General features: G+C 45.7%; 1 protein-coding gene across 5 annotated transcripts in view; it reads left to right on the plus strand.

The window, feature by feature from the left end:
- DVL1 (dishevelled segment polarity protein 1) overlaps positions 1 to 12,796 on the plus strand; it is a 135,354-nt gene extending 122,558 nt beyond the window's left edge. For 2 of the 5 annotated variants that reach the window (XM_075279588.1, XM_075279589.1), the window contains exons 13-15: positions 1,616 to 1,783; positions 4,600 to 4,806; positions 10,620 to 12,796. In XM_075279588.1, the coding sequence (XP_075135689.1) occupies positions 1,616 to 1,783; positions 4,600 to 4,806; positions 10,620 to 11,026 (782 nt within the window). In that variant the 3' untranslated portion in view covers positions 11,027 to 12,796. Of the gene's footprint in view, positions 1 to 1,615; positions 1,784 to 4,599; positions 4,818 to 5,507; positions 5,560 to 10,619 lie in introns of those variants that run through there. The other 3 variants (XM_075279590.1, XM_075279591.1, XM_075279592.1) reach the window with 3 other exon arrangements.
- The last annotated feature ends 1,037 nt before the right edge of the window (positions 12,797 to 13,833 follow it).

The following is a 13,833-nucleotide window of genomic DNA, read 5'->3' on the forward strand; positions in this document are numbered from 1 at the left end:
GCCAAGAAAAATATCAGAAAGGCAGAGAAGAAGAATGGTGAGAACAGTCAAGGACAATCCACAGACCACCTCCAAAGAGCTGCAGCATCATCTTGCTGCAGATGGTGTCACTGTGCATCGGTCAACAATACAGCGCACTTTGCACAAGGAGAAGCTGTATGGGAGAGTGATGAGAAAGAAGCCGTTTCTGCACGTACGCCACAAATAGAGTTGCCTGAGGTATGCAAAAGCACATTTGGACAAGCCAGCTTCATTTTGGAAACAAAGATTGAGTTGTTTGGTTATAAAAAAAAGGCGTTATGCATGGCGTCCAAAAAGAAACAGCATTCCAAGAAAAACACCTGCTACCCACTGTAAAATTTGGTGGAGGTTCCATCATGCTTTGGGGCTGTGTGGCCAATGCCGGCACCGGGAATCTTGTTAAAGTTGAGGGTCGCATGGATTCCACTCAGTATCAGCAGATTCTTGAGAATAATGTTCAAGAATCAGTGACGAAGTTGAAGTTACGCCGGGGATGGATATTTCAGCAAGACAATGATCCAAAACACCGCTCCAAATCAACTCAGGCATTCATGCAGAGGAACAATTACAATGTTCTGGAATGGCCATCCCAGTCCCCAGACCTGAATATCATTGAACATCTGTGGGATGATTTGAAGCGGGCTGTCCATGCTCGGCGACCATCTAACTTAACTGAACTTGAATTGTTTGTCCAAAATACCTTTATCCAGGATCCAGGAACTGATTAAAAGCTACAGGAAGCGACTAGAGGCTGTTATCTTTGCAAAAGGAGGATCTACTAAATATTAATGTCACTTTTCTGTTGAGGTGCCCATACTTTTGCACCGGTCAAATTTTGGTTTAATGCATATTGCACATTTTCTGTTAGTACAATAAACCTCATTTCAATCCTGAAATATTACTGTGTCCATCAGTTATTAGATATATCAAACTGAAATGGCTGTTGCAAACACCAAAATATTTAGAACTAAAAATGATTAAGATTAATAGGGGTGCCCAAACTTTTTCATAGGACTGTATAAAGCGGTATGGGCGGTCGGCAGCCATGTCCTTTATGAACAGATCCGAAGTGTCTGGGCAGTCCGATATACATCTTATCCTGTGGGGGACATGAACAGAAGAGGGTTAGTTCTAGGGAGGCGAACTGCAGAAATCTTAGATTCCGAAATGCCTGAAGAGATGTGTCTTTAGGATGTGATTGAAGCTGTAGAAGTCGTGAGTTAATCTGATTGTCCAGGATAAAGCATTCCAGAGATGTGGTGCAACTCAGGAGGATTCTTGGATACGAGAGATGATAAGGTTAGATCATTGGTCAAATGGTAAGCATAGGTTAGGTGATATACAGAGACGAGATATAAAGATGTATCTACTCCCATCAGTCCCCATGACATGATGTCCTCATCACAGAGTTACAGTAGTCAATGCAACACAATGCACCATTAGGCGGTACACATTGGGATATCATGTAGTCGTTTGGTCTGTATTACTTCTAGAATTCTATGTCATAAATTGGAATGATTGTAGTATATAAGTGGGTGACATTACACCCAGAATACATGTTGTACTGTTATGTCTGCTTTGGTTGTCCCCTCAGGTGCTGATGTTGTAGACTGGTTGTACACTCACGTAGAAGGCTTCAAAGAGCGGCGGGAAGCAAGAAAGTATGCCAGCAGTATGTTGAAGCATGGCTACCTCAGACACACGGTTAACAAGATCACCTTCTCAGAACAGTGCTACTATGTATTCGGAGACCTGTGTGGCAGTGAGTACCAAATCTACCCTCAACGTGCCATCTCATGTAGGAAGCCATAGTGAATGAGTGAGGGGGGATAATAGATCAGAGGACCCCAGCATGTCGCACTGACGGCGGGGTCCGGCAGCCTCACGTTGCATATAAGCACGTTCCAGACCACTACAATAGGTGCTATGACTGCCAATAACTCAAGAGTCTTACGCTAGTACAGAAACGGAGTCCGTGAGATGTAATGTCCCATTGCACAATAGATGTATTGTGTATTATCACATCAAGCCAAAAAGATGACATTAGACACGGTGTAATACACCATTTCTCCTGTGGTGGCACTAGCTCTTATTCTCCAAGTGGGCGGTTACTCTTTATGTTCCCACCCACTTGGGGATTCAGAGCTAGCTTACATATAATCTTCCAGGGGCCATATTTTTGGAATGGGTAGACGGATTTTAACAATAAAAACGCCAAATTGATCAGGAGCACAGACAGCATTAAATGAGGTATGGTATTTAGTATTTACTGACAGATCCTATTTAAAGAGATTGGCTAAATAGAGACACTTATTTCCTATTCAGGCAAGTGTCTGATCAGTGTGAGCGCTATGGAACTCGAGAATTGGGATCTAGTTCCACTCTGCATGAATGACGCAAATGACGCACATGACCATTGAGCTGCATTCATCTCTGTGCGACTGCTGGAGATAGCCAAGTCACAGCGGCAGAATCCCACAGATCAGACACTTATCCTTTAAGTAACATTCGCTCTATGACCTAAAGGCCCGAGTGGCCTTTTAGGGTAAGTTCACATGGAGTTTTTTGGTCAGGGTTTTAAGGCCGCTCAATCGGACGGATTTCAATGGGAGCCGCTCAGGAGCTTTTTCCAAGAGAGGCGACTCGGCCTGAGGAAACTCCCTCCTCTGGACTAGGCCAATTCATTGGGCCTAATCCGGAGCGGAGTGCGTGGCTTGATGCCGGTGCAGTGTATCGGCTTTCAGCTGTTGCGACCCGGCTTTTGGATCGGAACCTGAGGGGTGATCGGAACCTGAGTATGTGATACTGCACATACATCTTTGATACTTGTCTACACAGCAATGGGACACTAGAGAAGGATTATAATTTTTCATGCCTGTCCATTTTCCTATACCCCACCTCATTGTCTTGCTGGTTTTTGCCATGTGTCTGTGTAAAGAAGAGATAGACTGTTTAGAATTTGTCATTTTTTTTGGTTAAAATTCCACCGCCACACCATGTGCTGAGCATCTGGGTTCTTAACCTGTGTAATAGTAGTGACCAGTAGATCATTGTAGAGGATCTTTCATTGATATAAAGATGGGCATAGTATAGTTGGTAGAGCACAGACCCTTTAACTATTTACATCACTACTAAATACTTGTCCATTGTCCATCACAGGGAGGACTGACCCTGACCATGGACCAGACACAGCAACCTAACCATGTGGTTGGAAGGTTGGAGGAAACAATGAGGAGGATTTATCAAGACTGGCAAATTGTATTATGCAGGTCTAGATGTCCTCTGCATCCATGGAGAGAGCGCTTAGTTCATGCAGAGATTGCACACCATCATGAATTAGATGCAACATCACGGGATCCTTGCACCTAGACACAAGTCTACGTCAGCCCCTTGCTGGTGTAGATCTTGTGGTCATTTATGCAACTTTTGTGTCATACATGATGGTGAATGTGGTGCAGTTAGTGGCAAGGCTGGCTCAAAAACTGTATGGGACGATTTAGTCCTAGAGAAAGCCCTTGATACAGAATAGTGCACAGACTTCATGTAGAAAATGCCCTAGTTGGAACTAGAGGTTTTCCAGGACTGCAGTGGCAATGGCCTATCCATAGAATAGGTCATTAATATCAGATCCGTCAGGGTTCACTGCTAGTACCTGTGCCAATCAGTTTTCAGGGGCATTCCCTTTACTAATTTTAGGCCAAAGAATCCAATTCTCGAATACGTGGCATATATTAACTATATGACATTCTACAAGGAAACCCTACAAAACAGACTTGCCAGCATTTGGCTATCAAGGCTCTGGAGAACAGCATGGGCTCATCAAAAATGATCAAAGCAAGCCCATGGCCCCATGAGCATGACCACGTCCTTTCTAACATTCACACACCCTCTTATAGACATGGCCACAACCCCTTGCTGGTGACATGGGTATGGATTGTCCGGGCCGACCAACACATAAAATACCTAAGTCACAAATAAGATGACAGCTAGCCCGAGTCTTGGGGGAGAATTCAGGCAGGCCTACTCTTATGGGTGTCCGTCCGGAAGGTCTCCATTTTTGGAAGTTTCCCAGACTTTCCAGTAGAGATGAATGTGAACCCAGGTCCCTACAAAGGAAGAGAAGATGAATATTATATATTCTACAGACAGAGGTTAAGAACCCACGAGCTATGTGAAGCAACATTGTGTATGGTTTGCCACGCAGTCCTAGGTGATATTCACATAATCCTTTCACTATAGAAATATTCCGGTCATATACTGTTTTAGTAAACCCAACACCTTTAAAAAAAAATTAAAAAATGTAGTTTTTTTACCTCTATTTTTATTGATGTGGTTGCTGCAATATCTTCAGACAATGACCATGGCTACCACAATGAAAAAGTGGAGGCGTCCATGCTGCTCTCAGGCACAATGAGAATGGCGTCCATCAGTTCACCAAGAAATTGCGTCCAACGTCACATTGAACTGATTGTCGGCCATCTTTGTTAGACCACTGTGTCTGAATGAGCGCACGCAGCTATAATGTAATACCGTGTATACTTCCAGAGTAACTGATAGACATTTGTATTTACTTATCAGATGTGGCCGCACTGAATCTAAACGATGGGTCCAGTGGGGCATCTGATCAGGACACACTGGCACCCCTCCCGCAGTCAGCTGCTCCCTGGCCAATAGGTCAGGGATACCCCTACCAGTATCCTCTAGCACCACCTTGCTTCCCCTCAACATACCAAGAGCCAGGATTCAGCTATGGCAGTGGCAGTGCAGGAAGCCAGCACAGTGAAGGTAAGTCCTAGAGGCCTCTTCAGTGCCCCTTTCCTTTTTTGTTGCCTGTGCTTCTTGCTTTTTGTGTGTGCCAGCATGACCTTCCCATTTCATCAGCATCCATGGTGTCCACATTTGTTGGCATTATCCATAGTGTGACTTCAATCCACTCTCATCATTGATGATGGAACTCCTAATGGATCAGTACTGCCTCCTATAGACAGATTGAGCCACGCGTTGCTCACATTAAGAATGGGCACTATGGGCAGTCTGCGGTGCATCCATAATTGGTTATGCAGATGCATCGGGCATGAACGTGGCATGTTTAAGAAGTTTTATCAGATTGGAATAAGCTTCCTGTATTCCAACTAAGAGTGCATAAGGTTTGCATGAGTAAGGCAGCCTAGACCGTAGCAAGTACATGGGTTATTGGTTAAAGGGGTTGCTTAGGATTGAAAAACATGGCTGCTTTCTTTCAAAAACAGCACCACACCTGTCTTTGGGCTGGGTCCAGAATTGAATGAGGCTGGACGGGACAGGAATGGTGCGTTTTTTGGAAAAAGTAGCCATGTTTTTCTAGTCGTGTGCAACCCCTTTCCTCCAGGACTAGGCTATGAAGGTGTGTGTTCTTCTACAGTACAATGAGATAATAACCTGCTCCTTTATCCCCTACTGTATCCTCTGCTACTAGTAACTGTGTTATTCCCTTGTTTTGTGCTGAGCAAGCATTAGACTGAAGGATGCATGGAAGGAATGGAGGAATCTAGGTCATCGGTAAGATCACAACTCTGACCTCCAAGCATGTCCATTCAGATATCCTTTGGCCCTTCCTTTACTCTCCTAAGACCCTTCCCTCCCGCGCCCAGGCAGCCACGGCTGTATACCGTCCTGTCCTAGGTATAAAAGACATCCAGGAAAAAACTTGAGATATAACTACTCCCATTATGCTGTCCATAGACGCTAGATAAGGGCTAGAAGGTGTCGCCTACAGATCTCCATGAAATACAGTATCACCGCAAGACTCTAGACAGGCTGCCATCAGGACACAACCTCAAAGGGCCAACATTTAGATATAGGATAGACATCTTGTAACAGAATATCCTAAAATTGGATCGTTTTGTAAAATAACCTGGAAATGTCCGTCCAAGCGGCAAAGAAAGGACGGACATATATCTACCATACCCAATTTGTAACAAAAAACATGGTCAGTCCTCCATTTCCCTGAAATCCAGCGACCTATATGGTCTGTTGGTACCTGCGTATATTAGATTATTGGCACATCTTAACATTGCAGAACTAATAGCAATGGAAAGCTTAGGTGTTAGATTGAGGTGCCTGTATACCTCCAAAAAAATTTCCACGACCTTTTCCTCCGTATGAACATATACTACCAACTATGGAGATCAGTGACCTGGATAGGAGAATAGAGTAGTCCGCCATTACTATGACAAATGAAGACCGGCATATTCAACACCAACGACAGGGAGTAGGCCTCATCCTAAATCAGACGCATCGTCTGGCGGGGATGTGCATATTTTAGGCAAAAAAAAATAAAAAAATTCAGATCTAATAAAACAAAAAAGAAAATATTGTCAAATTTCCACTCCTCTCCTTTCTTTTTTATTGCTCTGAAAAGGTGACAGAGAGTCAGAAAGTAGAGTCAATAAATAAAAGAGTTAATCAGGATTATGGGCGACAGCCCTGGAAGATGGATGGGGGAAAACTTTAATTCCAAAACTGGTGATTCTGATGAGTCTGATGACAAGGACTCCCCCGGTGGCCATGATTGGTATTACAAGGAAAATATATTGCTTAAATTTACATTCTACAATGTTATAGGAAATGTATATCCATTATAGCATTTTAAGTCCATGGAGACCCTCGTATAGATATATGATTTTGCACGACCTGCGTTTTTACATGTATTTCCCATTTCTGCACATACCAATATGTATGCAGTCCTGTATGTCACCTATAATGTGATCCTGTCACCAGGAATACTGATGTATATCACAGCAATAACATATTGTCTTTCTGCTCTGTCAAGGTAAGCTGTAGCTATCAAATGCCAGGTATACATGTTTGGCACGGAATAGGCTCCAAGCCTACCTGCCGATACGGGAAATGGAATACAGATAGTAAGGAAGGTCTGTGCCTACTGAAACATCTCTGACTGTAGTGGTACGGTACGCACAACCTACACGGATAGATCATTAATATTGTTCTCAGCACAGTGTATGGAGCTGGAAGCAGACGGCTCAGTACACTGTGCGGGGCAGATGTTAGGCCCCACCAATCTTATATTACTTCTTAAAAATAATTCATTAGTATAAAGTCTTGACTAGCCCTTGAATCTCCTAGCAAATACTACAGAAGATCTGATCATGCCTGCACTTCCTATACTATTACTGGTACAGTAAGAGCAGCATTAGTCACAGCTAACTGCAGTGAAAGGGAGTGTGTCACCAGACAGATCTCCATTTAATGCTAGGTGACAGACTCTATTTAAAGAGGACCTTTCATGTCCTTGGAGATAGGCGGTATATATATACTGCTAGAAAGCTGGGCTGTCAGCTTCCCTAGTATGTGTCCAGGTGCCACAGATATTGGTGCCGTTGGTTTCAGCACTGATAACTCTCCACTATCAGAAGGGCAGACCTTAGAGTCTAGCATCATCAATACAAGGCTATTGAAGAATACGGGGGGGGGGGGGGGGGGGCTGCTATCCTCGCATCCCAGTGATGACACTAGACTGTAAGACCTGCCCTTCTGACAGTGGAGAGATATCAGTGCCTGCCCTTCTGACAGTGGAGAGATATCAGTGCCCACCCCTCTGATATTGGAGAGATATCAGTGCTGAAACTAACGGCACTGATACCTATGGCAACCAGAGCATATACTAGGAAAGCTGTATATAATACCGCCTATGTCCAAGGACATGTAAAGTCCTCTTTAAGTCCCCTACTTGCTGTAGGAATTAGCTGAGTGGACATAAAACATCTGACGGATTATTGCTGACGTTCCTCTTGGGCTAAGGTGGTGAAGTATTTTCTGTTACAGAATTGCTTCCTCTGTTGGCGAGATATTAGCGATCATGTCAGTATGCCAATGAGCTCTTTGGAGCAACTACAACGCCCTTAAGAAGAGCTCATTTACATATTTACAGAAATGGCGATGCCTCAGCAATAGAGACAAGAAAAGCACAGTTTGATTCACATGACCCTAACCTATCTATCTGTACACCCATGTATAAAGGGGTCATACTACATTGAAACGCCCCATCTCCCATAGACTATGATGGGGGAGAAAGATTCAATCGGGACACAGTGTATTGAAGGTCTCTAACCGGAGTGATATAGATAGAATTTCTGTCACACGGGACCTTCTCCCCCCGAGCGATGGGCACATCTGTGCTAGCCAGGGCTGTGCCCCCGATATGTGACACATTTACACCCACACACCAGAAAACTGGAATAGATGGGTTACTAAATATCGCCATAGTGTGACACCGGCCTTCGGCTAAGCTGTTCTTACACATTTAGGATCAGAAAGCAGAAAAAAATGGAACCATTACAATAGCCAGTGTGCTTTATATCGTATCCATCGTCACGTGTTATTATACGTTACATTTGTCATCAGGTTTTTCCATCTTAGATATTAATACATATTTACAGGACATGCCATGAGTGTCTCGTAGACACAGGTCCCGCCTCTGGATCCCTTAGGTCCATGAAGCAGAGGCTTCCGGCTCACAGCTGCTTACCCGGCTTATGTGGAAGACACAAAGAGCTGAGCAGACTTGTTCAGTTATTTTTGGAACTCACAGGAGTGAATGGAAGGAGCCACAGAAGGGCAACCACCTCTACATTCACAGCAGAGACTGAGCACAGGGGGAGCGAACATGTCCAAGTGGGCCCCCAACTTACATACACCAATATTATCACTATACGGTGACCATATAGTGGTAGATATTGGCTCTGCACAGGGCTCTGCAGATGACTTAGGGCAGGTTCACACCTGCGCCCGTGCCCGCTTTAGGCAATCCTGCAGGTTTCCGTCTGCTGCCCCAAGAAACTGGACAGGAGAAGGAAACCCGGCAGTCAGTTTCCAATCCCATTCTCTTGAATGGGTTTACAAAGTGAGCACCCGTGAGCATTTTGTGCCTTCCCGCAGCGAAACCGTTTTTTTTTTTAACCGGACACAAATCCTACATGTCTGACTTTGTGTCCGGTTACAAAAACGGTTTCGCCGTGGAGAGGCACAAGATGCTCACAGGCAGTCACTTTGCAAACCCCTTCAAGAGAATGGGATTGAAAACTGACTGCCGGGTTTGCATCTCCTGTCCAGTTTCTCGGGGCAGAAGATGGAAACCGTCAGGATTGCCTAAAGCGGGCACGGGCGCAGGTGTGAACCTGCCCATAGGTGTGTACAGTGCAGTAACATTTAGTGACTTACCAGTGACGTCTCTGAAAAATTGCTCACATTTCCATTTCATTTCTCTTCCGTCTGGACGGCCATGATCTGAAAAGTTTGCAGCACAGACATTGTTGGCTTCTCACTTTTCCAGGCACCCGATCACATTGTCTTCCCCTGCGCACCCATCCTACTGCCTCCCCCAATTATAAAACATTGCGGTTCTTTCTGCAGCGCTTCGCACAAAAATCTCGCAGAGGTTTCCTCAGAGGACTTTCTGCGTCAATCATACCTATAGGGAAACCTCCGACATTTCTGTAAATATAATTGACATGCTGCAACAATTTGTAAATCGCAGAGCGTTATTATAGCGCTGTAACTGTAAGAGGACACTTTGGGCCTCGGTGCATTTCAGCCATTTACATTTATAACCTGTTTATGAGAGAAACCAGGCTTTCGGGGAAATAATTCAGCATTTTAGGCATTATTTCTGTGTCCGGACACCAGCGCGCTGTGTATGACACGTGCCACGCTTGTGCTGTTTTATCTTATAGCCATGCGGCTGCCCTTGCACACTCGCCACCTCTTGCACACTTGCCTCCTCTTGCACACTTGCCTCCTCTTGCACACTCACCTCCTCTTGCACACTCGCCTCCTCTTGCACACTCACCTCCTCTTGCACACTCGCCTCCTCTTGCACACACGCCTCCTCTTGCACACTCCCCTCCTCTTGCACACCCGCCTCCTCTTGCACACTCGCCTCCTCTTGCACACTCGCCACCTTTTGCACACTCGCCTCCTCTTACACACTCCCCTCCTCTTGCACACTCACCTCCTCTTGCACACTTGTTTCCTCTTGCACACTCGCCTCCTCTTGCACACTCGCCTCCTCTTGCACACTCGCCACCTCTTGCATACGCGCCTCCTCTTGCATACTTGCCACCTCTTGCACACTCGCCTCCTCTTGCACAGTCGCCACCTCTTGCACACTCGCCTCCTCTTGCACACCCGCCTCCTCTTGCACACTTGCCACCTCTTGCACACTCGCCTCCTCTTGCACACTCGCCACCTCTTGCACACTCGCCTCCTCTTGCACACCCGCCTCCTCTTGCACACTCGCCTCCTCTTGCACACTCGCCACCTTTTGCACACTCGCCTCCATGCCACTGCACACCATCATGCCGCTTTTTAGCTATTTCGTACATGCAAAAATTTTCAGCTTTGCTTTTGAAATTGTGCATCATAAGACATGCGGTGTATTCACCTCCATGATGATCATCCCGTAGCTTCCTTTCTGCATGTGATATATTATACCATGGCTTTGCTGTGCAGATGCCGGCCCGAGATCACAGATCTTGCATGAATGAATAAAGTGACATTGTAGTCCGACAGTCTAACACTTGTGGTTGTCCCGTCTACAGGCAGCAAAAGCAGTGGCTCCAGTCGCAGCAACAGAGAGGGAAAAAGATCATCCGGCCGAGAGAAGGACCGCAAGTCCACTGGCAGCGGCAGCGGATCTGATCGTGCCGCCAGCAGTGGAGGAAGAAAGAGTGAAAGGCCCGTGAGCCAACACAGCCACCGGAGTCACAGCTCAGTGCCACGCAGCGAACGCAGCCACCGCAGCAGCCACTACTCTCATGGCCCCCCGGGATTACCTCCACTATATAGCCTGCCAAAGATTGGGAGCAAGGTGTATGGCACCAGCGGCCCACCAGGGGGACCCCCAGTCCGAGAGCTTGGCAACGTCCCCCCAGAACTGACCGGAAGCCGACAATCCTTTCAGAAGGCCATGGGAAACCCCTGTGAATTTTTTGTGGACATCATGTGACAACCAAAGTGCCTTCTGAGTCACAAGAACCCCTAAGGGAGCTTAGAATTATAAAGAAAAAAATAATTCAGAATATAATAAGGATTACCACTGCCATATCCAGCTGCCAAGCCATAAAGAATGGAAGGACTGTGTGCAGCCCCTCTGTACCATGAGAAGGTTCAGTACGATTCGGAGAGGTCCAGCCCCGCAAATGTCCTGCAATTCTGAGTGACCCGGGGTGGTGGTAGAGTTTTATCTGTCCAATGAATTCAATGGGAAATGGACGCAGTTCAGACATCGCTCAAAAATGTCTGTCGGCATCTTAATGGCCAAAAACATATCCCTGGGATTGACCATGAATGACATGAGCAGTAGCCGTACCGCATGAATATCGTGATATTATGTTTAAAGGGGTTCTGACAGACCAGTGGTTCATATAGCGGAGCAGTAGCCCTGCTGAAGGGGATCAGCTCATCCATATGGACGGGATAAGTACGTTTGGACATGGACGAGAAAAACAAAACGGGGTATAGTGAACACATAGCACATGGCAAAATTTAGGTTTAGCGTTAACCACATGGAAGTGGCCGATCTCTCCATCATGGGCCAAGTATCGGAATCTTATATTGTAAGCTAGCAGCCCTGAATATCTAGAATTAGTAAAGTCAGATTGAAGCCTTCAGGTAGTATTAAATATTTATGGCCCATCATAAGGATTGTTCATCAGTATCCGATTGGCTGGGGTCCTGTCACCCAGCGCCCCCACCAGTCAGCTACTACCTAGAGAATGGAGCAGGAAGCAGACAGCGCTGTTCTGCGTGCAGTGGTCAGACCAGGTACTGCAGATCATCCTGTTTATTTGAATGTATACCACACTGTACTGACATGAGTGGCGGGTGTCAGATCTCATAGACATAGAGATGGACAGTACCCTGTGGGCCAGATGGTTCCCGGTTTGGTGAATGGATGGCCATTTGCATTACTACATTGTACCTACTACAAGGGAAATATATTGTTGACCATGATTTCTCCTAACAATGGATTACCAGGGCTTACAGAAGCAGGAGATTACTGACCCACTTCATTTCAGAAAGGGGTTCTTGACCTGTGACCACCCCTTTAAGCAGGCGCGTGCTCCATCATATGAGCTACATGAACCCCTTTAAATATTCCATGGACAATCAGAACTGCGTCCAACAACCAGTACTGGATTCTAGCGCCACCTACATGTCAACACCGACGGATAAAGCAAATTAATGTAGCCTGTAACAGAATGAACGTAAGGCTAGCCATGACACTAAATACAACCCCCGCCCCATACATGGAGGAACGCACTTACATTTTGTCCCCACCTCCGCTTTTTCCCCGCTGACCAGGCAGAAATTCTCCACGTTCTGACAATTTCCTACTAACTGCGCTACAAATGTACAGAAATCCCTGTATAGATATTTAGCTCTAATTTAATGTGTTTTTTTTAATAAATCTGTGAATATCGGTGTAAATAACAGTTACAGACCAAGGTCTCGCAACTCTTTTCCTTTGATTTAAAACAATCCAACATGAATGAGCTCGATCAGGTGCCATCGCTGTTACACGGACTACAACTCCCAGGATTCTCTGCAGTGCTGAAAATCATGGACGATGTTGCTAAGAATCGGCTGCGGCTGAGGGTCGCCTGTTCCCGCCATGTGCGCTATCCAGCAGCTTACCATGGACGTATTAATAGTAGAGAATGCATTGACTTGTGAAAACAGAGCATTTTAATTTATTGTGACAGATTAAACTACATTCTCCAACCTTAGCGTCCCTGTCTTTCATATAAATGGGGGGATTTATTTCGTACAATGTGCACCTCCATTATCAAAGGCTCCAGACCCTTAAAGGGGTTATCCATGATCAACAAATGATGGCCTATCCAGGTGTCAGACCCTGCAGATCACTGGTACCGAGACAGCGCCATGCAGACTGTAGTGGTGGGTGTAGGTATTGCAACGCTGTCGCATTGAAGCCCTGGGTCTGGAATGATATGATGAGTTCTGGTGATAGACTCCCTTTAAATTCCATTTACTCAATATCACAAATGTAGAAGAATCCTTTATAGATCACCTCCACCAATTCATGTTCTTAGCATCTGTTAAAGGGGTTGTGCAAGATAACCATTTTCTGGGGAAGGAGGATAATAAAAACCAACCATACTCGCCTGTACCCGTGGTCCAGTGTCTCCCATCACAGTTTGGATCTGCTGCTTCGGGGTCTTGTTTTGGTGGAAGTCCCTCATTGCACGTGACTGATGAGGACAGGCACAAGCACGTCACTCACATACATCACCTGTGACATCCCCTGTCCTTTCTGGAGGCCGCTGATTGGCCTCATCAGTCATGTGCAATGAGGACTTCCACCAAGGTCCAAACTGCGATGAAAGACATTGGACGGGTTTTGTTTTCACCTTCCCCAGCCTGATATAAAAATTAAAAAAACCTGGTTATCCTAGACAACCCCTTTAATAAGTGTTTCTCCACTAATTTCCACACAATTGGAATTTTTTCTCTAGTCCCCACCCTTACAGAGTAACAAGTACAGGTAGTTTTGGTGCCTTTTGTGCTATTTAAGCTCTGTAATGTCAGGTGGGCGGTGTCAGGCTGGGGGTGTGATTCAGAGCTCCAATCAGAGGCAGCCAGTGTCAGAGCTCAGAATCACACCCACTTGTCTGCTCCTGTCTGACCCCACCCACCTGACAGTGCCTAAATAAAATACCAAGAACCAAAACTAATAGCAGTGATTGCTCAGGAACGGTGGGGGCTAGAGAAACACTTCCAACTGTGCTA

The sequence above is a fragment of the Leptodactylus fuscus genome, chromosome 6 (genome assembly GCF_031893055.1).
Source record: "Leptodactylus fuscus isolate aLepFus1 chromosome 6, aLepFus1.hap2, whole genome shotgun sequence".
Classification (NCBI taxonomy): domain Eukaryota; kingdom Metazoa; phylum Chordata; class Amphibia; order Anura; family Leptodactylidae; genus Leptodactylus; species Leptodactylus fuscus.